The sequence below is a fragment of the Odocoileus virginianus genome, chromosome 12, assembly GCF_023699985.2.
Source record: "Odocoileus virginianus isolate 20LAN1187 ecotype Illinois chromosome 12, Ovbor_1.2, whole genome shotgun sequence".
Lineage (NCBI taxonomy): Eukaryota > Metazoa > Chordata > Mammalia > Artiodactyla > Cervidae > Odocoileus > Odocoileus virginianus.
In genome coordinates, this window is record NC_069685.1 from 65,826,528 (window position 1) to 65,853,157 (window position 26,630).

Sequence of the window (26,630 nt, forward strand, 5' to 3'; positions counted from 1 at the left end):
CTTTTCAAGAATTCTCGATATGTCTCACGTGAACCATGAATCCTGGATCTTCCTTTTCATGCCGCTGATCTTAGACTTTGTGAGATTCAGTTCAGTTATACTTACTGGGAGGGATATAACTGGATCTCTACCTATTATCTTAGCTTACAGCTTCTTTTTTGCCCTAGTTTTTCAATGTTTCTTCTCTTTGACGGACTGCTCTCTTTTTTATCCTCCCATCCTGGCTTGAAAATTATACATCTTCTTTTCTTTTAGCGGTTGGCAAGAATTTTGATTAGCATATTTAACCTAGAAACTGAAGTACAGTAACATTTTTATCCTTCTCTCAAACAATACAAGGTCCCTGGAAGTTCTAAGTCTAATCAATACTGTCCCAATTTATATGTTAGCAGAGTTCTATTCTGCCTTTTGATTTTGTAATTATGCATCTAATGAGATAACCATGTTATCTCTTTATTCTGTTAATTAAATCCCCTTTATTCTATTAATATGGCATACTACATGGATTGATTTCCTATGTTCACCTAACTTTGCATTCCTGGGATAAAAGCCACTTGGTCATGGGTATAATCATTTTTTCAAATATGTTGCTGGATTCAGTTTGCTAGTATTTGAAGATTTTGGTGTCTACATTTACAAAGTTTCCTGGCTTCTTTTAAGATTACCTTTCTGTCTTTGGAACTCTGAACTCTTCTCCCTGCCATGTCGTCTGTTATCTATGCCTTTGTCTCCAATGCTGCCCTGCAAATAGGTTCATCAGTACAATCTTTCTAGATTCCATATATATGTGTTAAAATGCGATATTTGTTTTTCTCTTTTTGACTTACTTCACTCAGTATGATAGACTCTAGGTTCACCCACCTCATCAGAACTGACTCAAATGTCTTCCTTTTTATGGCTAATATTCCCCTGTATATACGAGTTTGTGTTGTCTCTGTTTATAGTTTCTTTCTTTTTTCCCCAGCAGGAAAGATAGATTTTTATGAAATAGATTACTCAAATTTTTATTTTATGACTCTGAATTTTGTTATAGTTAACCATTTCCTATGGTTTCTTCAAGTATTCTTTTTTTACATTTAAGTCTGATTTCATGAAATCAGACTTAAATATATTCTGGTGAAAGGTCTAAGATAGAGACCCAGCTTTACTATTCTTAGAATGGCTGCCCAGCTGTCCCAGTAGCACTTTAATGATCAGCCCATCTTTATATCACTGATCTGAGGGGACACCTTTGTTACATATTGGATTTCTCTATGTGTTAGTGTCTATTTATGGACTCCCGTTTTTGTTTTACAAGCCTGTATATTAATCCTGTGGCATCGTATCATTTTGTTCTTCTTCACACTGCCATATTTATTTATTTGTTTTGACATATACATGTGTTTAGTCGCTCAGTCACATCTGACTCTTTTGTGACCCCATGGACTATAGTCCACCAGGCTCCTCTGTCTGTGGAATTTTCCAGGCAAGAACACTGGAGTGGGTGTTGCCATTTTCTACTCCAGGGGATCTTTCTGACCCAGGGATTGAATCCTGGTCCCTTACATTTCCTACATTGGCAGGCAGATTCTTTTTTTTTTTTAAATTTATTTTTAGTTGAAGGATAATTGCTTTACAATATTGTGTTGGTTTCTGCTATACATCAACATGCAGGCGGATTCTCTACCATATACACTGCTTTACTGTTAGTTGTGCTGGGTCTTCGCTGATGCACTTGGGCTTTCTCTAATGGCAGTGAGTGGGGGCTACTCTTCGTTGCAGTGCGCAGGGTTCTCATTGCGGTGGCTTCTTTTGTGGAGCATGGGCTCCAGGGCACGTGGGCTTCAGTAGTTATGGCTTGCAGGCTCTAAAGCGTGGGGTCAGTAGCTGTGGCAAATGGGCTTAGCTGCTCCACACTATGTGGGATCTTTCTGGATCAGAGATTGAATCCACCTCCCCTGTGTTAGCAGGCAGACTCTTATCCACTGGGCTACCAGGGAAGTCCTGGCATCATGTTGTTTAAATTGCTGAGATTTTACAATATATTTTAAGATCTCTTAAGACTACATCCTTTTTGTTTTAATTTACTTATTTTTGGCTGGGCTGGGTCTTCCTTGGGCTTTCTCCAGTTGCAGCGAGTGAGGGCTACTCTCCGTTGTGTTGCATGGGCTTCTCATTTCAGTGGCTTCTTATTGCAGAGCACAGGCTCCAGGTACTCATACTTAGTAGCTGTGGTATGCAAGCTGTAGGATATGCAAGCTTCAGCAGTTGCATTTTGCAGGCTTAGTTGCTCCACAGTAAGTAGAATCTTGCTGGACCAGAGATCGAGCCCATGTCCCAAGCATTGGCAGCAGATTCTTTACCACTGGATCACCAAGGAAGTCCCAAGACTAAAACTCTTTTATTTCACTTGTTTGCTGAATTTTCCAGGCTATTCTTGCTTTAGTTCTGTACCTACATTAAATACATGGCTTTCCGTTCATTCATATCTCTTCCTAAAACTACAGAGCTTGGTCAAGTGTATTTGCTTTAAATTTTGTTTACTGGAATGTACCAGTTACTAAATTACTGCTTCTCAACTCAGAACGTGCTCTCAGTACCTGCTCTGTGATAATGGAATCTTGGCCTCCTTACAAATTTCTTTTCCACAGTGAGTACAGTGCTGGACTTTGGCAAAAGAAGGCACTAGAGGAACACTGGAGGAGGAACGGAGCTTTTTTCCCTTGTTCCTGCCACATGATCCATCGTGGGTGTTTGTGTATTGGGGTATCTGGGGTGAAGTCAGATGGGGACACTTGGAGGGGCTCAGCACTAGCTGAACAGCCAGAGTGTGTAGCCCCCGAGGACCCCTGCAGCACTAGTTTGGTGACTACCACACCACAGATAAGGCACTCAGGGACAGAAGCCCACGGTGGGACCCCAGCTTCCTGGGGGTCACTTCCTGTGACTCCCCTGGAGCAAACATCCCCCACTGCAGGCCATGCAACTGCAGCAGCACCCCAACACCCTGGGTGCAGCCCTCCAGCCTCATCTCGTGTCCCGTAAGGCTGCTGCTGTTTCCTGCTCATCCAGCTCCAGTGTTAGCAACCCAGCCATCTGATGGCTGCAACCATACCTTCTGCAACAAAGTCAGACTCCAGTTGTGGGGAGGGCGCCCTAAGATGCCCTTCAGAATTCTCTGTACAGGGCACTTCCCTGGTGGCTCAGTAATACAGAATCGCTTGCCAATGCAGGAAGCATAGGTTCGATCCCTGGTCCGGGAAGATCCTACATGGCGCAGAGCAACTAAGCCAATGTGTTGCAACTCCTGAGCCCACGTGCTGCAACTCCTGAAGCCCAAGCACCCCAGAGCTCGTGCTTCACAAGCAGAAAAGCCAGCGCACTGAGAAGCCTGCCCTCTGCAACCAAGAGTAGCTCCCCGCAACTAGAGAAAACTCTCTGTACACCTCTATGGTTACTCTTCTGTTATGTTAATAGTTTAACACTTTAATATTAAACTTGCCCTGTTTAACATACCATGTGGTTTCCATCTCCTGAATGGACTCAGACTGATATGTGATACTAAGGTAAAACCCCTAAGGCTCTGCTAGACCAGGGGTCCTCATAGCAGCATACTGAAAGACTTTTAAGAGAGCACACAGGAACTCAGCTCCAAGCGTAAGCAACCTCCTGAACTCTAATCTCCTGCTCATGACTCATCCAGAAGTGTCCGTACGCTCATGCATAACCTCCCACAAATTCTTTCTGAATAGCCCCATCCACCCTGAATTCTACCTTAGTATCAGAATCAAATCAATGATCTCACCAACCCCTCTTTAGAGATTAATGAAGTCACCGTAAACTTATCTTGGATGTGTCTCTCCCCACTTCACACAAGGTTCCATGAAGTGGCTTTATTGAGAGGAGACTTGGCCTGGTATAAGGATATCTGGATTTCAGATTCAGTGTGGAATGGAGCTCTCAGAGGGACTTTGTTTCATTCATTCTCCTCCTGACTATCATCAGACAACGCCTATTTAAGAAGGAGAGCTTCAAACACCAAAAATAGCTTAACTGTACATAATGTCTTTTTCAAACTATTCTCAACACTCAGTCTGTTATCACTTAGAAAAGCTGGACTTAATAGTTGATTCTTCTTCTTTAAAAAAAAAGTGAAATGTTTACTAGGACTATCAAACTTTTGAAGATAAAGTATATAAAACTTAGAAGAACTTTAATCAAATCTTATATAGAAACATTTAAGTCAATTATTCAATCTTCATCTTATAAAATACAACTTCTACTTCCTGTTAACAACAAAAATTATATGATGAGCTGCCATGACAATCGGTTTGCAGTACTGCAGTGTTTGCAGTACACTTGTACCCTACATTGAAGCGATCATGAGATTTTATATTAATTAATGGATCTCTTTTTTTCCCCACGATTAATTATTCCTAAACGTCTAATCACAGTTTGATTGGTGCATGTGCACACATGTACTGAAGCAATATCATGCTTTCTTATGTACTCCTCTCTTCGTAATTTATTATTTTAGCTACAAATCACATTGCTTTATTATAAATTCAATAACAGGAAATTCTTATACATAAATTTAAACTGTCTTATGACTTTTAGGAATCTACAAGATGTGTTCCATAGTTTATTTCTCAATGGTCTGCATGGTTCTCTTGAATGTGAATATTAACACACTTATTGTTTCATAGCCCTTGACATGGAGGGGAGACCGTATTTGTGGCACTATGCCATTTTATATAAGAGACTTGGGCATCCATGATTACTTCCCCGAGGATACTAAGGAACGACTACATTTGAATTGGAAAACAGAAAAGTAAGGAAGTAAAAATGATCTGGCTGATGGGCTTGAAAAATAAAATATGCCTTTGCTAATTAAGTTACATGTCAAAAATTTTCCCTAAGTTTTTTTTTTTTCCCCCTAAGTTTAAGGCACTAAATCAGCATCTTCAAGACACAAAAGTGTACTTGAAGTAAATAAAATCATCTTAATCAAAATGTCTTTGGTAAAGACTTATTGAAGATCTTAGTTTTCAACCTTACTCATTATATAGGATTAAATAAAGTACCTCTAAGTGCCAAAGTAGCATGTAATTTGTTAGCCATCTGACATTGGTCAGATCCTCCTGGGTCACATCCCACAAACGGAGACAATGCCTACCTGCAAAGCCTGGGTGACAGAACCCAAGGGAGTCAGCACTTTTCAATTCTTTGCTTTCAAAAAAAAATTAAGTGATAAACCATTCAATATAATTTGATGATAGATCACTGAGATTTTTTTAATGTTACTTGACAGAACTTGAAAGGGTTGAATGCCATTGTTCCATTAAAACTCTCTCCACGCCCACTACTTATCTGAATAAGGTGAATAAGGTTTTCTAGAACTTATATCTACCAAAATATTCAAGGTAGAATACCATGATTCTGAACCCTATTTTATTCTAGTAAAAAGTAGTACTCAACACAGGATATCTGAAATACTTTAAAAATTTCTCTTGAAAAGACATCGTAGGATGATCAATAAAAGAACTGTAGGATACAACACATTAAGATAAAACCAAGTGGGAAAAGTGGAATGTCGATCATAGGAACAGTTAACTGTCACATCTGTGCTGTGTGAAGCAATAAAATAGATACCTTTTTTTCTCAACTGGACTGCACAACAATTTTAAATATTGGGAATTCTTATTTACTTTCTACAGGTAAGTCCTTGATGTTCAGGAGGGTGAAATAACTTACTTTGGGTTAGTCAAGGGGCACAGGCTTCCATTTGCCAATGAGAAATGAATGAGTGAAATCCATCACAAAGGAAACGTAACTAGATATCTTTTAACAATGTGTGTATCTTCACTGTGTTGTGCGTGCGTGCACATGCACATGGTGTGTCCACTCTGTGACCCCAAGTATTGCAGCCCACCAGGCTCCTCCATCCATGGAATTTTACAGGCAAGAATACTGGAGTGGGTTGCCATTCCCTTCTCCATGGGATCGTCCTGACCCAGGCATCAAACCCAGGTCTCTTGCGTCTCCTGCAGTAGCAGGTGGATTCTTTACCACTAGCGCCACCTGGGAAGCCCATCTGTGTAATACACATCATCTCCAAACTCGAATCATGTCAAATATACAATCTGGAATCACGCCCAATACATAATTTAGTAATCGTTTTCTTTCCACTTCACTCTTTAGGAATGAGCAATCATCTCTGTCACAAAAATCTTTAGAATTCAAAATTTTAAAGGCTGTACTCTACCATAACATGGATCTAGCATTTTCTTAATTAAAACAACAACAACAACAACAAAAAGACTGCTCTCATAACCTGTGGGTTGCATTCCAGTTCTGTGTGTAGAATGTCATGAGTCTGGGCTGTGGGGTTGGGTGAGACCTGTGGGGATAGGAGCCACCAGGGCCAGGACAGACGTTCTGGCTTAACACATGTCTCTCAGCCACTGAACCCTGGCACCAGCACCTAAGCCTGGGGACAATGGCAGTGCTGACTTCCCAGTACCCCTGGAGGAGGCCCTGGGATTGTAAACACAGAGGAACAGGGCATAGAGACTCAGGAAGTGACCCAGAACCCTGCACACAAATCTCTGGCCACAGTACTGGTGAAATTCTTTTGGATAAATTCCTAGAAGTATTGATATAACAAAAGCTCAAAGTATATGATCATTGAAAAGGCCATTATATTATACTAAACAATTTCCAGAAAAATGCATCCACGTGTGTTAGAGAAGGTGCTCACCTTTTGGGTCGAGGAAGGCCCATGGGTGTGAGGTTAGGGTCTGGCTTAGGAATGGTTTTCCGGATGCGAATCTGTGAGACTTTCTTCGGCCTCTTCTCCGGCTCAGCCTATTTTTAAGAAGAAAGACAGTACGGTTGTAAGTCATTCTAAATACACAGAGGCCCCTTTGTTGACACTCACCACATTGCTTCCTCAGTGTATGGGGGACTTCAGGAAGTAGTTTTATGACAAAGCTCCACCCAACCACTCCTGCCAACAGCATTTTCAGCAACTGCCCCCTTCATGTTACTGTGCGTGCAGTTCAGATACTGAGATGATCAATACAGTTTAAAACTGTGGAGACAGTGGATGCTGAGAAACTGAAGCACAGCATCATTCACTCATCTCTGAATGTGAGAAGCCCCCTGCTCTATGCTTCAATTCTCTGAATGTTGTTAAATGCGTCATTAAGAAAAAAGGGTCTGGAGAGCAACGAGGATGAACAGATCCCAGGCACCCTCTGGTGGTCAACGGAAGAGCCCCTGTCCTGGTGACATCCGGTACTGGGCTGAAGCTAAAGGTGGCAGTAAGGAGACCCGGGGGGCTGTCTGCACCTGTAATGGGATCTGAGGCGCTTCTGCCGCCTGAACCCACCGGCACTGAGTTTACCTCTTTCTGTTCTGGAGGGCTGCCCTGTGGTCGGGGGCAGGCGGCCGTCACACCATCCAGCTCGTCAAACCCGGGAACTGGGAACTCGGAGGCTGAGAACAGGAGCTTACTGACAGCTGAGTCTGTTACCAGGTGAGACTTTGGTACCAAGGCAGGGAATGGAGGCTCTAGCCTGGCACCACGGAGAGAGAGACAAAGAAGAAAATGTGGGACAGGCTCACCTTCCATGTCAGCACCTTCGTCCTAACATCCAGATAAGAGCTAAGTGACATTCCCATAAGGCTATCCCCATGTTGCTTCTGGACACACCTGTGTCTGCATGTGTGATAAACTACAAGAATGTGGTCAACCCAGTTCCATGGAGTGGAATAAGGAAACTTGGCAGATGCAGTGAATAAGGAAAAAAAATGTGAAAAAGGAAAGGTGTTTTTGCAGGAAGACATTTAGGGAACTGAACAAACGAATTCTGCTTGGATGTGATCAATAGCATCCGGGCACTGAAATCAGTTCAATGCCTGACAGGTATCTTGAGGGGACTTGCAGTACAATGAGCTGGCTCCTGATTTGACTTTTTTCTTTTTTTCAGTAAATAGAACTGATCACACAACTTTAGTTACACAGTCCTGAGGCTGAACCTCTGCCTGTGCTCCTGAGAGATGCAGATCAGGCTTAGAAGGAGAACAAGAGGCCAGAATTGCACCAAGCTCAACCCACGGCAGCTAGAGTACTCCCCCACCCCACGTCTCCCTCCCTCCACAAGCCCTCACCTCATTTGACTGCCGCCAACACTGTAAGCAGCTTCCAGGCCTGGAAGAGGCATGGACGGTAACACGGTGTGGCTGAAGTGGAGCAAAAATAAAGAGTGATGGGTTAGGGTGGCAGGATGGTGGGAAAGGCTGTGGGGACCTGTGGGTTTGGAAGGATGCTCAGTCAGAGCCCAAGGAAGACCTGAGAAGCGTTCATCTACCAGGGAGACAAAAACCTGCCTCCAGGGCACAGAAATGACATGTACATGCCCATCACTGGGATGGAGGTGGGCTGACAGGAGGGCTGTGTTCTGACTTAAATGGAAACGCAGAGAGATTAGAAGCAAACGATATTGGTGGAATTATTTTCAACTGTTCTCAGCGGTCAAACCACAAGAACTCCTTCCCAGTTCACATACAAGTCTATGAATTCTATAGCTGTAACATGTACATGCCAATCTTTGAAGCTCCTCTGCTCCAGAAAGAAACAGGTAGGCTTATAAGTAGATTGGGTTTTGCCTGCATAACTAATTTAAAAAGTACTTCTGTATCATTTACACGCCAAACACTGAGTATAACACCTGTGAACAGATCATAGGTACAAGTCACAAGTCACCGCTTACAGTCTTTAACATGCAGTGCGATTTGTTCTTGGCAAGAAGAGGCCAAGAGAAGAAAAGGAGAGATTTAAGATTTACTGGTTTGTAGAATTAAACCAACAGAATGAAGGAAGGTACCAAATAAAGGGTTCTGCAGGAAATCCAGATCCTTCAGGAAAATTCGAGGGGCCCGCACTTCAGAATTACTGCTGCACTTTCTTAGCAGAGATCTGGCAATAAACAGGCAATGCAGACACAGACACTGAGCCTTGTAGCTTTAGGAGCGCCCTCCCCTCTCCCCAGTGGGAGGATGCAAACACAGGACTTAAGCAAAGGACGGGGCATGGAGTTTACCTGCTCATGGCGCCCAGAGGTGACTGCCGCTTGCTGTGACAGGGCGGAAGGGTGGAGATCTCCAAGGGGCAGGCGGAAGGCCCATGCTGGCTCCAGATGGACAGCACCCGGCCCACCGAGTAGGGCAGAGAACAGAAGACCTTGTCAGCTATGGAGGCAGGAGACCGCAGCCCTTTGAGGCCCTGTGTTAACTGGGTTATGAAGAGCCTCTGCATGGCAGGTGTGTGGCTGGCACAGCTCCGTTTCTTCGTCCAGATCCGGTAGCATCCCGGGGAGCAGAGCGCTAGGAGCGTGTGGAGGCCGAGGATAGAACAGCCCCCTCTGCTCTGGACTAGGGCGGTGGCCCTGCGGTCCTGGAGGGGAACTGGAGGCTGGGCGCCTGCCTGGTCGTGGAGGCCGGGGTCTTCCCTGAACGTGGCCATTCCAGGGCAGCCATGGGCCAGGAAGAAGGAGAAGGTCCACTTGGGAGGTGGAGAACGGCCCCAGCGGGCCTCTCCTAAGGCGAGTCTCGCGGGCGCACAGTGCTCGGGGAAAGTCCTGGGGGACTCAGCCACGCACTCAGGGCCCAGCTTCACATGGAAGGACACCGGGAAGGTTTCGGAACCGAACAGCAGCGATGGCATCTTGTCGCTCAGATCTATGAAGCTCATCTTGACAGTTTCGAGCGAATAAAGCGTCAAGGGTTTACTGTTAGGCCTCCTGTCCCAGTCACCAGCTGCCAGACATGGGTTCAGCTGCGTTGTGCTGCAGGAGAAGCCGTCCAGGAGTCTCTGGTATCGGAGCTGCTTGTAGCTTTTAGCCACGGGGAGAAGGTCCGAGGAGCACCGCCGAGACCGCAGCTTCTGGGTCCTGGCAGCGGGGGCCAGTCTGGAGGCGAGGATGGATAACTTGCTGAGTAAGGCCAATTCTTTGGTAGGCATCCGCACATTCAGGCCCCCCGAGGGCAGGCCCGGGGCGGCCTTCGGCTTTGGTACATGGCTCACAAGGCTTCTGGCAGGGGCTGTTTCGGGCTCTGGGCGCGCAGGTACAGACGTGGCACGGGAACTGAGAAATCTGTGTGCTTTCGTGGGGATGGTCTCAGAGGAGCTCTTTAGGAAAGCAGAACGTGCGATTCTACTCATTTTCCTTCCCACAGAGACCAGCTCCTGGCAGGAAACTTTCTTGCAGGTTCGAGGGGGCTGCTTCTTTAAGGGCAACGCCCCCTTCCGGTGAGAAGTGTTCCCAAAGGCACCGTGGAAGGCCTCACACCCGGCGAAGCAGGGGTCTCGAGCCCTCCGAGGGGCAGTGCGGGGGCGGGGGCACGTGCATGACTCCATGTCCTTTCCCGGGGGGTGACATGAGCCTTCCTCCTTCAGGTCTGTGGGCTTCTGAGGCCCCACGGCAGAGGCGCCCGTGGCCGGCTTTGCTGAGGTGACTTCCGTCTCTGAGGTGGGCTCGTCGTCGCCACCCTCCTGCACCTCATCCGACAACGTACGAGATGCTGTGCATTGTTCCAGTACTGTGTGTGCTTCTTTTTGACGTACCTGCTCCTCTTCCTTCAGAACCTTCTGGCTTGGTCGTTTCTCCGAGTCACCCCGCATCCTCGGAGCTTTAAGGTGGGTCTGAGAGACCTGGCTTGGGTTGTCAGAGAGACCACCTTCCCTGATGGCCATCTCTTCCGACTCCTGCCCTGCAGCGTCTTCTCCTTCCACTTTAGTTTCCGCATCTAGCGTCACGGGCGAGCTTACCGCCCTGAGGGCTGTGCTGCCTTCTTTGCTAGGATCACGCTCACTCCGTGCTGCTCTTCCCTCCATCTCAGGCAGGGCTGTGTTGTTCTTATCCTCACCAGGCATTTCACTGTCTATTGGCTTAAAAAGGTTTGGGGGGTCAGTTTCTTCACTATTAGTAATTGTTTCTGATTTTTTTTGACACAATGGGTGCAAAGGCATTATCTCTATGGATTTCAGGCTTCTTGAGGGTACAGAGTCTACACCCTGGTGTCCAGATGTTAACTCTACTGAAGAAATTCCAATGGTATTTTCTTTGTCTTGCTCAAGGTTTATTTCGAGTCTTGATCCTTCAATTGTTCCCTGTGTTTCTCTCAGAGATGCTTCTTTAACTTGCTCTTCATGATGAACATAATTGAAAGACATATTTATTTTACCCAATACTCTTACATCTGGTTCATGATCTGCGATAGACCCTATGTCAGGCACACAAGGGGCTGGACACACTTCCATTTCACAGTCTTCTATGGGTCTGCATACCTTCTCTTCACATGATTTTTTAATATTGAGAGAGTCTGATGCAGAGGAAGCAGCATGTTGGAAATCCGAACCCTGGCCAATCATTCCTACAAAAGCAGCGACAGGCGCTCCCCTCTGGGACACCGTACTCCCTGAGGCTTCCGGCAACATCGCCCTGGCGTGCCTTGCACCCCCAGTGAGAGCACCAGAAAGCCTTCCTTCCAGAATGCCTTCTGAGGGCTCATCACTACCGCCTGTGGAGACCATGTCTGCTGTCCCATCTGTGGGCTCCTCACAATCAGAAATCCTCCCACAGCCCCCTTTTGTGGGGCCCCTGCCAGATGTTGAGCTGTTACTGCCTGAACCAACGGGTAGAGCCTTCAGGCTGTGGCTCGCCTCTCTGTCAGGCTCTGTGGGCGACTCTCGCTGGTCACGGCCGAGTGTCTCCTCAGCTGGGTTACCTTCACCTCTGCGTTCACTGGGCCTGCCTGGGTCACCCTGGGAGCTGAGGGCATCATCTGCCTCCTGCTTGGGAGTTTCAGTTGCTTGGTTCACATTCTTAACACCGGAGAACATGGGAGGACACTGACCAAACAATTTTTCAGGACTTGGAATGTTTGTGGGTTGGCTGAATTCTTGTGCGACGCGATCAGAAACGTCACGTAGACAGAACACAGTCTCTTTGGGTGTGTCCTGTTCTTTTTCTTCTGGCCCTTCCTTGCTTGGTTGGGTGGTTTGGTCTGGAGCTTCACTGTTTAACGTGCCTGCCATCGTTTCATCTCTGGCCTCACCTCCGGGAAGGCTGTCTTCAGTGTCTCCCTCACCTGGCTCACTTTCCTCCGATGCACAATTCTTTCTACAGCTGCAGCTTTCCACAGAGCTGTCGCTCCCTTGGGGGTGGCGATGGATATGCTGAAAGGTATCTTCATACTTGGTTAACAGACAGTTCTCGATGCCCAGGGTAGTTCTGCTGGGCTCCAAGGCAGCATGGGCAGGACACCTGCTCTCCTCTGGAACGTTTTTCCTCACACAAGGGCAGTGAGAGAGATCCCGAGACGGAACGCTCTGACGTTCCCGGACAGAGACCTCTACAGGCAAGGCTGCCACTTCGTTCTCATTTGAGAGAAGTCCAGAATGCAGACTACCTGCTCCCGAATTGGCTGCTTCGGTCTCTCTTTCTAGTCTGCTGTTTAAGGTGGAACTGTTTGAAGAGGCACCATGGGATCCGTCACTTGGTGGAGAGATGTCTTTCGTCTTTATTTTCACGGGAACGGGGTGGGTTCCGGCAGCGACACCTGCGTCATCCTCTGACGGAGGGCGCTGGCTCTGTCGGGAACCCCCGCTTGCTGCTACAGGCATCTCTTTGTTGGTTGGCAACTTTGTGTAGGTTTGAGAATTAAGGGACACTTGATTTAAAACACATTCACTTCCTGTTTTGTTTACAACCAGTTTGTTGTCATGAGCAAATTTATCCACCTCCCAGGAGGCGCTCTGTTTTCCTAAATGTGGACCGTGGTCCTGGGCGTTTTGTACGGCTATTTCTGATTCAGGCCTGTCATCAAGTTCTAGGGATGGTGGTAATGGAGTAATGTCTTTCTTGAGCTTAGACATCTCAGTTATAGAATTGATCTGGTCCTCTGGCGTTAAACTCACAAGGGATTTCCCTTCAATTAAAAATCCGTTAGGCGAGGCTTCATTTAACTGGGGTCTGCCTTCTAGATTTCTCTGGGTACGGACTAAGGAGTCACAGTCTCTACTGTGAGTCTTCTCAGTCAGCACACTGGGCTCTAGAGTGGTTGTCTGTTCTGGTTCTTCAATCTGCACTGAGGAGGGAAAATGACTCCCTTCAGAGTCTGTGCCTGGATGGCTCATTTCAGCAAACTTACCTCTGTGGTCCTCGTCATTTGCCAAGCTACCATGAACGTCTAAAGTGATTTTCAAATCATTTTTTTCAAGCACTCCTTCCACGGCTTTAGTAAAAGAATTGGGCATGAAGGAACTGGAGCAGCCTATATGGGGATTGCCTCGAGGGCAGTAGTGATCGTGGGCATTTTCTTTGGGGAAGACAGTAGTCTCTTTTTTTCCAGAACAGTGACGACTAGCATCCTCTCCTGGTTGCCTGGCATTAACAAGGAAGAGTTCTCTTTCACTCCTGGGGTTCAAAGGCTGTTTGTGTTCTTCTCTAGAAAACAAGTTCTGGCTTTGACCATTCCCATCCAAATAGGAATTGTGCATCTTTTCAGCGGATCCCTTTGGCAAGCCATCACCTTCAAGTCCACACTTTTCTGAGGACGTTGTTCTGGATCCTGGACCAGATAAACCTGATGTGAAATGGGAAACTTTAGAATTTTCTTCTGAGGGTTCTGTTAGAACCACCTTTCTCGTGGCTTTGGGACTGTCACGTGCAGAACTGTGTCTCTCACTATGGTGGCCAGGGACCTGTTGGTGATTGTCGTCGGCTTCACAGACAAGGTTTAATTTACGTAACTCTTCCTCCCTGCTGTCCGCTTTGGAAATGGCACTGTTCCCTGGTAACAATGACAACCAAGAAGGATAAGTTCTTATTTCTTCACATTCCTTTTCTTTAGGAGTTGCTTCTGTTAGTCCAGGGTCCACAATCTTTAAAGGCTCTAGGGAAACTAAGGTGCTGGACTCTGAAACCTCAGCACTGGTCATGATTTTGTCTGTCTCTGAGGGTCCACGGCACCCAGCCGAGAGACCCTGACTCACACGGCCATTCTCGAGTCCTTCATTATCGTCCGCCTTAGTTCCATGGACCTTTATAACCTGGACTTCCTCAGTAGATGTCAGAAGAGTTTCAGCTGTGATTTGTACATCATTTTCTTCTGTGCAAGAGAAATAAATCTGAATTAATGTGTAATCATTTGCTCTACCTTCATAAATTTAATCACGCAACAAAAACAACTCCAAAAGAGAATTGCAAAGTTAGTGCTACAGTACCATTGGCTTTGTTCTTCTTTGCAAAATATGACAGAGAGCCAAAAGAGTACCTGAAAGAAACAGGTTATTCTGAACAAATCCTTTCTTTAAATATGTTACTTACTTAAATGCACTGACCTAGCTGGACAAATGACGACAATGGGGAGATATATGCTTAATTCAGTCTTAGGGAGCTTCCATTCTAAAGCATTTATAAAGCAGACTCACATTAAAACAGCTTATGTTACAAAATGACCATCTTAATACTCAAATAAATAAGTAATAAATAAAATTATCTTTGAAAAAGAATAGTAACACATAAAGCCTTAAGTAAGAGAGATTAATCTGTAAGTGGAATATCAGTCTTGAACCCAATTACTTGCAAGGCTTGCCTCCCTACAGGTCGGTCATGAATTGGTAATAATTGAAGGTGAGAGAGAGGTTCACAGGGGTTTAGTATTTTTCTCCTTTCCACTTCTCAGTGAGAAATTTTTCATTATGAAACATTAAAACACACACACAAAAAATACCTAAGATGTAAATGTAACTCACGAAGGAGTTTTACTGCCCAGAACTTCTCTGAAATTCCAGGCACAGGATGCAGTGTAAAGAAGTTCCCCCAAACTGTTAATCTACAAAAGACTTTCTGTCCCTCTCCCAAAGCTGTTCACTTAGAGGTAAACATGTGTATATGCTTGTACATACGCTGCATGCATGTAACAGGACGCCTGCACTGTGCAGACAAAGCAAGATGCAAATCAACCTACAGATCTAGTTCCCACTAGAACATAAGCTCCACAAAGGGAAGGATCACCTCTGTTTTGGTTATCTCCACCTCCCTGTTGTCTAGCATAATACCCAGTACATAACAGCAATCAGTAAATATTTATGGAGCTGATAAATGACTACAGTCGGGTGACGTCAACAAATGCTATTGGATCTTACTGCTCACTCTGTACTGAACACCCCATGGTGACCCTCGCGATGGGTAGGTATGTTACAGATGTCAGCAGAATGAGGAATTAAGTGAGGGAAGCTGTTACAAGTTAGGTACACTGGAGGGTGAAATGTGTTCTGTGAGGTTTAAGCAGCATAGGAGTTTCATGACCTTGGCTGAACATCCTGGATTTGTGGTCATGTGATAACTGTTTAAATGGTGCTTACGTTTGCAGAAATTGACAGACATCCTAAAACTCATATGAAAATGCAATGGACACATAACAGCCAACATACAATCTCGAACAAAGAAAACGGATTGGAGGGGTCGGAAAGGAGGATAAGGAGACTGCAAGATGGAAATGTTCCATTTTTTTATTGTGTCGGTACAGCTGTGATCACACAACTGCATGTGTTTGTGTCCACACACACACACACACACACACACACGAGTGAATTCCACTGTATATAAGCTATACCTTAATTAAAAAGAAAAAAAAAAATCCAGTGCCCCAAATGTCTAGACCGCTTCCTGGTTGCCTTTTAAATGGGTGTGGTACTGGCTTCTTTTTCAACTTTCCACTCCTCCAAAATGTGAATTACAGGAAGATAATGACCATCCTCAGCTTCAGAGCTTTACTCTCCACAGGACAGCGAGGCCTTTGAGCCACAGAGAGAATCTCCATCAGCAGGAAGCTGAACTGGGACAAATGTCCTTTCTCACAGGGATGGTCTGCACCCTCTTTTCTGTCCAGGCTGCTAAGAAGCATCATCAAATCTGATACTGTTCCACAGTAACAAAAGGTTCACGTGATTAAACATATTTGCTGTATTTTTTTTTTTGCAGCTCTAATTATTCTACATAGTTAATCTTATATAATAGATACACACAGAATCTTGGCTCAGCACTCTCTTTTAGGCCTCATTTCTTCCTTAATCAATCAAAAGATCAATCACAATGAAGGCAGTATCTCCGATGCCCATGTCCTACCATTGTTTTGAGGAGCAAATATGTGTATGTGCTCAGTCATGTCTGACTCTTTGAGACCCCATGGACTGTAGCCCATCAGGCTCCTCTGTCCACGGGATTCTCCAGGCAAGAAGACTGGAGCAGTTTGCCATTCCCTTCCCCAGGGGATCTTTCCGACCCAGGGATCAAACCTGACTCTCTTGCATCTCCTGCACTGGCAGGCAGAGTTCTTTACCACTGCAATACCTGAGGAGCAAATGAGGTAACAGAAGTGAGCCTGGCAAACTCTCAAGGTGATGGGGAGTGGACATGGGATGAACAGAGTGTGATGTCCTGCAAGGCAGTGGTTCCTGCCCCGTCCATGTGAACTCGTTTGGAAGGCAGTGTTGCTTTATAAAGTCAAATGGAAGATTCCACACTAGCCTTAAGGTTCAACTCATAGTCAATGGGGCCTCATTACAGAAAAAGTGGGAAGCAAACTTGTCACAGAAAAGAGGCACTGTTGGATAACACCAGGGGTCTCCGAGCATGTCCATGGGCAGTAATACCGACAGCTGCTACAGCTAGTCCCTTGTGCAAGACAGAGACCTACAATCTTCATGTTCTCAGTGGGAACAAAAATGGTGTAACAAGTGGAAAAAGGAAAGGATGTGAGAGAAACAGATACCTTTGTTCCTCAGACCATCTTCAGGGAGGCCCATGCATAAAAGTTCTTCGCTTGCCTGCATCCAGAGGTCCTCCTGTGGTAAGAAAACCCAGTGGTCAAGGAGGACCCAGAGACCCTGAGCTCACAATGCCAACGATCCTCTGAGAGGCTTCTTTGCAGCTCTTGGAAATGTGCTAGTTGTCAAGGACTGGGAACTGAAAGAAGCTGCAAATTCAAGTTCATATTATTAGTAAAACTTCCATTCCTCTAGAACATGAGCTTGAAAAGTCAAGTTTCCCAAGGTCCTGACAGATCCACACAAAACCCTGTGTCTTCCGAATCAATAAACACACTGGTGCAGTGTGATCTTAATAGAGTGAAAACCTAACTGGAAACTATCAGGAAATTGGAGGGCACCCAGCCCCTAACCATTTTCTTCCCTCCTGGAAGGGCTACTTTCCCTTTTCATCCCTGTTCACTGGAGGAGGAGATGAGAGGGAGCGCCATCCATGACAACTGACAAAAGGGACTTCAGGGAAACAGGCAGGGGCAACATGGGTGTGGAGCCCAGTGAGGACAGGGTCTGGCTGCAGCACTGACTGACCAGTGATGCTGCTCACATCAGTGTCCTTCAGGGTCACCTCTTTTTATCTGCCCACAGATGTACCTTTTTTTTTGCACGTAGACCCCAGACTAGTTGGACCCAAAGGTCGACGATGTGGACTATTACTTACCTCATCACCAACCCATCAGAAGGGTGTCCAGCAGCTAATCACGCCCTCTTTGAACAATTACTATAAAACTTCTGTCTCCCCCAAGTGGGGACACTTGGATTTGAGGTTGTATTAACCCACTGTGTCCCCCTCTGCCTGGCAAGGCAACAAAGCTATCTTTTTCTACTTCACCTGTCCCAAAGATTTGATCAGTACCGGCATCGGTGCACAGAAAGGTTGAACTTTCAGCATCACCCTGAGGAAACTGAGGGTAGAAACCAGATGCCCGCCGTCCAGCAGCCAACTGCTGCAGCCACACCCACGCTTGATGGTGCACCCCAAGGAGACTCAGGAAGAGAGGCACAGGACACTGACCTCAGGTAGCTAAGGTGTGTATCAAAGGAACGAGTTCAGTGAGTTCAGACTCCTGCATCTTCCCATATAGACAGAAGCACTAAATTCCTTAACTGGAGATATCGGGGGTTTTTTGGTCTTCTTCTTCTTTTTTTTAATCTTTTGGTTTTCTCTTTGCCTTGCCCTGAGGCACGAGGGGTTTAGTACATCTCCCCCCCGCCCCCCCATGCAGCTCATGCCCCCTGCAGCGGAAGTGTAGAGTTCTAACCACTGGTTTTCTTCTACATCAATAATCTTTTGATGTTAAAAAAAAAAAAGAGTAAAATTTTTCCCCACACTGATTTAATTGGTAAGTACAAGATTCTGACTGACACAACACTCACTTAAATCTACAGACGGTGAAGTCACTGTAACTTCTGATAATTTTTTATAGCATCTAAAACAACAACAAGCAAAACCATCTCATCTCTAAGTAAAGTTCTGCGGTGGAAACAGAAGACCCAAGCATAGGGGTAAATGGGAGGGAAAAAAGCATCATCACTGGACCTGAGAGAAGAGACCAGGCACGGAGCGTCATGTAGGAAGCAGGACTGTTCCTCTGCTTTTCCTCGCAACTCCAGAGATGAATGCTTTGGAGGACCATGAATTTAAAACAGATCTCTCCCACAGAACTTACGTCTTACTGTACTTGACCAAAACGTACAAATTCTAGCATGATCCTGGGTCAAATTTATTTGCAAATGGGGAGAGGAGAAAGCTCTTACTTATCATGGAAGGAAGGACGGAACTAGAAAATCACCACTTGGGAACCATCATGGTGATAATTACCTCAAGGAGAATCATCAGTGGGTGTTAAACCTAGTGGCTAAAAGTCTGAATGAGAAACAGAATATTTATGTCGTCTCCAGTATCTCCCCACAAGATACTCAATGACTGTGAAGGGGAAAATGGTACCTCCACAGTGGAGAGGCTGGGCAGTTCCCCCGCCCAGGAAGGAGGCACCCCCTACACCAAGCCTGTGAGAGGATGCATGGAGAAGAACCAATCATTTCTGTGGGATTCCTGCCCCCCTAAATGCACAACCACGATCTTATCATGAGGAAACATCTGACAAACTCAAGCTGAGGAAAATGCTACAAAATAAATGGCCTGTACTCTTCAAGTGTGGAGGTCACAAGCGGAGGAAACATTGCAAATTAAAGGAGACGAAAGAGACATGACAAATGAGTGCCATGAGTGATCTTGAATTTTCCTCTTAGACCAAAAAAACATTTTCTTTTGCTAAAAGACATCAGTGGGACAACTGGTCCAGTGTGAATATGGTCTTTCGATAAAAGGGTTAATGTCTTGATTTTGATTAGTGTACTGCGGTCACCTAACAAAATGCTGAATGTTTGTGAGTAAATACACAGTCAAGTGTTTAGGCCTCATATCTGCAACTACAAATTAAGATCAGAAGGGAAAAAAAGCAAATGTGGTGAAAAGCTAACAGGTGAGGGACCCACATGAAGGTCTTTACATTGCTTCTGCAATTTCTCTGTGAGTCTCAAACCATTTCAAAATGAAAGGTTAAGAAAGCACCTTTTTCTGTGGCAACCCTTGATCCTTACTCCAAATGACTCTGCCCTGCACACTTCTAGTTCTCAGGCTGAGTGTCTGAGGGGTGAGACTGGATGCCATTAGAATATTTCTTCAGATTAACACTCTATAGGCAAGGCCGAGTGCTGGAGCAGAAGCCAAGGGGGTAGGACCCAGACTCAGCTCTGCTCCGGCCTCAGGATTTCCACCTGTAGCTTTGAGGGGCAGAGAGCGAGCTCACAGTTGGTTTTATAAATGGGGACCACAGGCAGTTTGCGCCATGAACAGAAGCTCTCGCCACCCAGCATACCTTAGACACTTGTCATCCCTTCCTGTGAGAATGCTGACAGGACTGTGACCAGCAGACCCCGGTGTCATCTGGGGTGACCACCCTAAGCTCTTCTGGGTCTAAAGAGCCTCTGCAGGGTGACAGCGGACCTCCCGCAGGCAGCACACAGCTCCTCTCAGATTCCCAAGGGCTCTGGTGATCTCGCCAGGTGACTCCTGAGGGGGCCCTGGTGGGGCTGCTGGGAGTTCAGTTCCTCCACACCTGCTGCTCGAAGGAGAAGTCCTAGCTGGAACCCCCACACCCAAGCCAACTACTTCAGGCCATCCCCCTCTCCCTGGTTAGCAGCCACGAAACTAACAGGGGGCCAAGAGTGACAGACTCCCCTCTCCCTCTGCCTCGCTGACCTCTCGAAAGGTTTTGAGTCAGGAAAAGCAAGTCTCCCCTCACAAGGGCTGTGGACCTTACAAGGCTTTAACTTTCAAATCTGATCCGGGTTATCAGATATGACCAGGTGAGGCTGAGGTTGGATGTGAGGGACACCCAAGCACCGCCAGCAGGGTGGTGGGCGACCTCCAGATCAGGTGGGAGCTTGACCAGCCTGGGCCCCAAGTGCAGATAAGGGCACAGAACAGACAACTTGCAAGCCGTGGCTGAGCAGCCTAAGCGTCCTATGTGTAATTCCACCACCCTCCTGAGGCCAGCCCATCATGTAATAAACACTTGCAAAAACTTATCAAACATGAAGTTCTTTTCCTATAATACTTTATCAGCTAGTTTTTTCCAGTAGTCAAGTACAGATGTTGAGAGCTGGACCATAAAGAAGGCTGTGTGTGTGTGCTTAGTCGCTTTAGCTCTGTCTGACTGTGACCCTATGAACTGTAGCCCACCAGGCTCCTCTGTCCGTGGGATTCTCCAGGCAAGAATACTGGAGTGGGTTGCCATGCCCTGCTCCAGGGGATCTTTCCAACTCAGGGATTGAATCTGTGTCTCCTGCATTGCAGACGGATTCTCTACCAACTGAGCCACCTGGGAAGCCCAAAGAAGGCGAAGTGTCGAAGAACTGATGCTTCCGAGCTGTAGTGCTGGAGAAGATTCTTGCAAGGAGATCAAACCAGTCAATCCTAAAGAAGATCAACCCTGAATATTCACTGGAAGGACTAATGCTGAAGCTCAAGTCCCAAAACTCTGGCCACCTGATGCAAAGAGCCGACTCACTGGAAAAGATCCTGATGCTGAGAAAGATTGAGGGCAGGAGAATGGGCTGCAGAGGATGAGATGGTTAGACAGTACCACTGATTCAATGGACATGAATTTGAGCAAACTCCGGGAGACAGTGAAGCACAGGGAAGCCTGGCATGCTGCAGTCCATGGGGTCGCAAAGAGTCAGACACGACTTAGCAACTGAATAACAACAACAAATGTACTTAAGCTTCAGGGTTCCTAGAGGTAAAGTCCTAAACATTTCTCTCTACCATCTAGATTTTTTTAAATTTCCATAGCTGATCACTAGTATCTTAATATTCCTTGCAAAATCTGTTTCCAAGATAAAAGTTAATGTGGATCCCTCTTGCAAAATCAAGTGAGATCACGGCAGTAATCTGTAGCATTATATAAACTACGTAAAATAAGAAAGGTCACTGTTGCTGCTGCTGTTAAGTCGCTTCAGTTGTGTCCAACTCTGTGCGACCCCAGAGATGGCAGCCCACCAGGCTCCCCCGTCCCTGGGATTCTCCAGGCAAGAACACTGGAGTGGGTTGCCATTTCCTTCTCCAATGCATGAAAGTGAAAAGGGAAAGTGAAGTCGCTCAGTCATATCTGACTTGTAGCGACCCCACGGACTGCAGCCCACCAGGATCTTCCGTCCACGGGATTTTCCAGGCAAGAGCACCGGAGTGGGGTGCCATTGCCTTCTCCGAAGAAAGGTCACACCATAGTGGAATTTGTCAAATTGACAGCAACTTCTCCACCTCAGCCTGCCACAGCCAACATGTCACTCTCCTGCCCATTGCTTTCAACCAAAGCCAACTTGCCATACTTCTCCAGTCTAGGCAGATTTTAGGAGGGTACTGAAAACCATTCTTACTGTTCATTTGTAATCTCATTTCCTATTAAAAGTTGCCTATGAGTCCTAGAAAAGATGCAATACTGGTTCATACCTATAAGGTTAGTATAGAGCCAGAAAAAAAAAAAAAAACCCACAAATATCTTTAGGAGGGAAATGAACACCTAATGGGCTCTTTGGCTTTTGTAAGCAGGCTGTTTACAAGCTCCTTGGGGCCTGATGTATCTCTGAGGCTTGAGCCCTAGATACTGCAGACCTCCTGTAAGACTGAGCTTCCTGAGTTGCAGGCAGTGGTGGCCCCAGCTTCAGGCAGAACTACCGCTGACACATGGAACACACAAGAGCGGGGCCACAACATGGAGCAAACGAGATACCCCACACTTCTTGACACTCATGGAAACAGCCATGATCACGCGTGTATAGTGAAGACCACTGAAAATCAATAAGACTTGAAGTCTCCAGTGGGACCTGTACCTACACTTGCACAACTGGGGAGGAAGAGCTGTGGGACAGGAACTCTAAATCACCTTTACAGGATTTACAAGGAATGTTCCTCCATGGATCTCAAGTCAGAGAAACTTTAGATAAGGCATCGATTATGTAAGCTAGGTAAGGCATTTCATGACAGCCCCCCACAGGGATTTACCTAAGAGAACTGCTAAAATAATGAGAAAGTTTTACTTTGTGTGCATGCTCAGTCACGTCTAGCTCTTTATGACCCCCTGGACTGTAGCCCGTCAGACTCCTCTGTCCATGGGATTTTCCAGGAACGAATACTGGAGTGGGTTGCCATTTCCTCCTCCACGGTATCTTCCCAACCCAGGGATCAAAGCCCTAATCTCCTGCACTACAGGCGCACTCTTCACCGCTGAGCCATTGAGGAAGCCCTAGTTCTACCTTAAGGCCTGGCAATAAGCACATGGTGCCTCAGGCACTGCTCTGTCACACTTTTAACAACAGGAGCCGAGAACCACAGGCGTGTGGGGATCACTGTGTCCTGGCTGATCTGGAGGAGAGCTTCAGGCCTTCAGCTTCACTACTGACAGTGTGAGGTTCAGATTTTTTCACCTTAATCACTGAAAACAAGTTCTGTCCAACAAGATCTCTTTTACACAAACAGCAAGCTCCTTCACACTGTGAAGAAGCTTCCTCAGGATCAGACTCTCGGGGCGACAATGAAGCAAGCTTACCTGGTTGTCAGCATACTGGCCTTTCACTTAAGTGAAGTCATGGAAATTGCACGAGATCGGGTCTTTTATGAACATGCCGTTAAATAACAAGTTTTTCAAGAGCGTCACACACCTCTAGTGATCTCCAGCCACTGTGCATCCTTACTGGATGTCCCCTGTCCACATATCTTCACATATCTGTCAGACGATGTACACCGAGTCCTCGGATGTTTCACCCAGCAGACGATTCAGAACTTTTCCAGTGTCTAAGGTGAGCATGAATATCTTGAGGCTAAAGCTTTCACAACAGATTCAACCTGGCAGATCTATCCCTGTGAGGCTCAGCACCAAGAAAAACAAACAAAAGAGTAAGCACAGGGCTTCCTTGGTGCCTCAGTGGTAAAGAATCTGCCTGAAATGCAGGAGACATGGGTTCGATTCCTGGTCCAGGAAGATCCCATATACCATGGATCAACTAACCATTAGTCTCACCTAACTAATCCCTCTTACTTTAATATCAAACTCACAGAGACTGGATTTTTCATGCCACACCAAGCAGAGATTCCACTTCTCACTCTGTATTAAAGAACGGGCTTTCTGATTTAAGCTTCAGCCTCCCATGAAGTGGGTTACCTTGAATCAGTTCTTTGCAGATCATCATCTCTGATGTAGCAAAAATACAATCAAAATTTAGAAATGACTTCCGAAACATGGAGACCCCTCGAGGTTATCCATCCTGTGAAGCCCTTGCTGCGTCCACAGTCTTCCTCAGGCGCCTCTGTGACACCTCACTCTGTCCTAACCGTGATGCTACCAAAACTCAAGGAACCAGTCCACATGGTTCCCTAACACTGGATGCAGAAACCCCACACAACTGTTACAAAGAGACTCAACAGTCCACACACAGCAGGTGCTACAAAGGACTGACACTTTTTTCATGAGATAAGCACTTCCTCTCTTCAAGTGTCTGATGTGACACACATTTTTAAAGATCACTGAAAGAAAGTTAACATCGCGATCAACATGGGAAATGTTTCAAGAATGAACTGGAAGCCACCTGTGAGCGCCTGCACTTTATCTTGGGAAGCGTCAGTCCAGCTGGGGAGGCACCGAGCGAGTCAAGGTCTCTGTCTTACCTGGCCGGGGCTGAGCTGCTCTCCAGTGGCCGTGGGACACTGATGCAGGTCTTCTTCCACTCCCTCACAGGGGGCTCTCACCACCTCTGCCTGGTCCCCTCCATCTCTGAAGGCCTTTTGCTCCAGGCTCTCGGCTTTCGCTTCCCTATCCAAGCTCCCAGGAGCCACGGGACCTTCTGTTGAGGGGTCCACCAGCCCACACGGCCCAGGCTCACCCCCATGGTCCGAGGTTTCGGGGGCTTCTTCACGACAACTTTCCGCAGGAGTCCTCTGCAGCTCCAAGGGCGCAGCCCTACTCGGACTTACACGAGAGCTTGAGGCTCCGGGTTTTACATCTGGAGTTGCACTCGGCTCGGGGTCAGCATGAAGCTCTTTGGAGGCACTCCCTGGGAGTTCAGAGTACAATTCCTGCACCTCAGCAGACATGGAGGAATCAAGTGGAACAGGCTGGGTCTCCACGCCGGATGACAGCATGGGGGCAGGTGCAGATATGGAGTCAAGCCTCTCACACCGAACGGTTCGCCCTGACACAAATCAAAGGAAGGGATAAGAATTTAAAACCTTGCAGGGTAGAAGGAAGCTGTCTTAGCTCAAATTGGCTAAAACAAGCGCCAAAAATTCTACCTCAAATGCCAGCATCATCTGGCACCAAGGAATTTGCTTAACAGACTGAGTTTGAGGAAAAATAAATACCTTAAACCTTTAGTAGATGTCTGTCTAATCTCAATCCAGAGACTGCCTTGTGAATAATTCTCAGTTTAAAGCTGGATTTAAGTGAGATCTGACCAAATGTAGATAAGAATAAGACATGTCTAAGCACTCAAGGATAGACCTAATGCACTGAATAAATAAGAAGATAAATGGGAGTTCCCTGGTGGCCCAGCAGTTAGGATACCAAGCTCTCCCTGCTGGGGACTGGGTTCAATCCCTGCTTTAGAAACTGAGACCCTGCAAGTTGTGAGGCAAGGTCAAAAAGAAATAAATGTTTAAAATTAGGAGATAAAGATGGTTTTCCACTTGTTTTCAGGTCATGAACCTTGCCCATTTTATTCAGTTCTGTAGCCCCACTGCCTGGAATAGTTGCCTCACATCTAGCAGGTACTCAGAAAGTATCTTCTGAATTAACATACACTGAGAGACTCAGAATCTGTTTGACTGACTTCTCTTCATTAAGAATTTTCTTTGGAAGAACACACCGAGAAAACAGAATTCCACTCTTTCACTGTCACCAAACCCCTGAACTGTTTCCACACAGCCTGGAGCTGGAAAGGGCTATACCAGCTCTGGGGCAGAATCCTTCCTGACTTCTACTCAGCACCTCAAGATTGCCCAAGCGCCTTCCCAGACACCGCTCACGTGATTTTCCTGACAGCCCCATGAGCTGAGCAGGGCAGCCGTTGTCCTCCCGTTGCAGGCTCCAACACCAAAGCTGAGGAGGGGGAGGGTGACCTGCCGGAAGTATTGGGTGCTTCCCAGGAGGCTCAATGGTAAAGAATCTGCCTGCCAATGCAGGAGACATGGGTTCGATCCTGGGTTGGGAAGATCCCCTGGAGAAGGGAATGGCAACCCACTCCAGTATTCTTGCCTGGGAAATCCACAGACAGAGGAGCCTGGTGGACTACAGTCCATGGGGCCACAGAGAGTCGAACACGAAGGAGACAGTGAGCACACACGCCTGAAATATTACATGGTTAATGCAAAGGAGGAGAGGGGACTCCCGGGGCTTCTAATGTGGGGGTCATGTTTCGCTTCTTCTGTTGGGCAACAGAAACATGGGTTATCTGCTAAAATAAGTATGTTTAAGTAGTTCATGATACTACATTATTAAAGTAATCAAAACAAACACAGAGAGATAGGATACGGTACCCCCCAGAACCAGGGTTTCCTGGCTGGTGACTTTTCCATTTTAGTCTACCAAATGTGTGCAGTTTCCACCACAAAATCCACTTGACCTGACCAAGGCGGAAATGGTTAACCAAATGAGATACTGCATGCTTTCATTCTTGATGCTTTCCCTAACCCTGAACAGGAGAACAGAGAGGTGAGAAATATTTGGCATCTCCGAATTCAGAACAGGAATTTACTAGAGGAACTGGCAGTCAATCCCTTTGGCCGAAATGCACACAGAAAGGATGTTTTGGAAAGCTACTCCCAGTGTTTCCAAATGTCGTTTCCCCATAAGAAACGCATTACGTCAAGTAAAACCCAGTGCCAACTACAGAACTGCTCTGACTGATGAGCAGTCTCACCTTCTCTCCAGCAACCGCAACTGTGTTTCTGGGCAGGAGGGGCTCCCCGAGACACAGTGTAACTCCGTAGGACCCAGCGGCCTTCAGGCCCCGTCTCTGTTTGTACCCCAATTCCTTGAGGGAGCCCACCGACATGGCTTCCACAAAGGCACACGCTCCGCCTCCCCATCAATGAGCACCCTGCTCCTTGAACACCCCTGGGCCGACAGGGGGATGGGAGGTCCCCCCCACTGACCTGTGCTGCTGGACTGGAGCTGGGACCGAGGAAGGGGGGTGG

At 46.5% G+C, this 26,630-nt stretch overlaps 1 protein-coding gene across 4 annotated transcripts in view; it reads right to left on the reverse strand.

Annotated features, from left to right (window-relative positions):
• The window catches only part of PRR14L (proline rich 14 like), a 40,634-nt gene that overhangs the window by 7,161 nt on the left and 6,843 nt on the right, over positions 1 to 26,630 (reverse strand). For 2 of the 4 annotated variants that reach the window (XM_020871601.2, XM_070475598.1), the window contains exons 2-7: positions 24,105 to 24,628; positions 16,825 to 16,897; positions 9,087 to 14,157; positions 8,155 to 8,226; positions 7,388 to 7,559; positions 6,740 to 6,846 (exon numbers count right to left, since the gene is read on the reverse strand). In XM_020871601.2, coding sequence (XP_020727260.2) covers positions 6,740 to 6,846; positions 7,388 to 7,559; positions 8,155 to 8,226; positions 9,087 to 14,157; positions 16,825 to 16,897; positions 24,105 to 24,578 — 5,969 coding nt within the window. In that variant the 5' untranslated portion in view covers positions 24,579 to 24,628. Of the gene's footprint in view, positions 1 to 151; positions 3,992 to 6,739; positions 6,847 to 7,387; positions 7,560 to 8,154; positions 8,227 to 9,086; positions 14,158 to 16,824; positions 16,898 to 24,104; positions 24,629 to 26,630 lie in introns of those variants that run through there. The other 2 variants (XM_070475599.1, XM_070475600.1) reach the window with 2 other exon arrangements.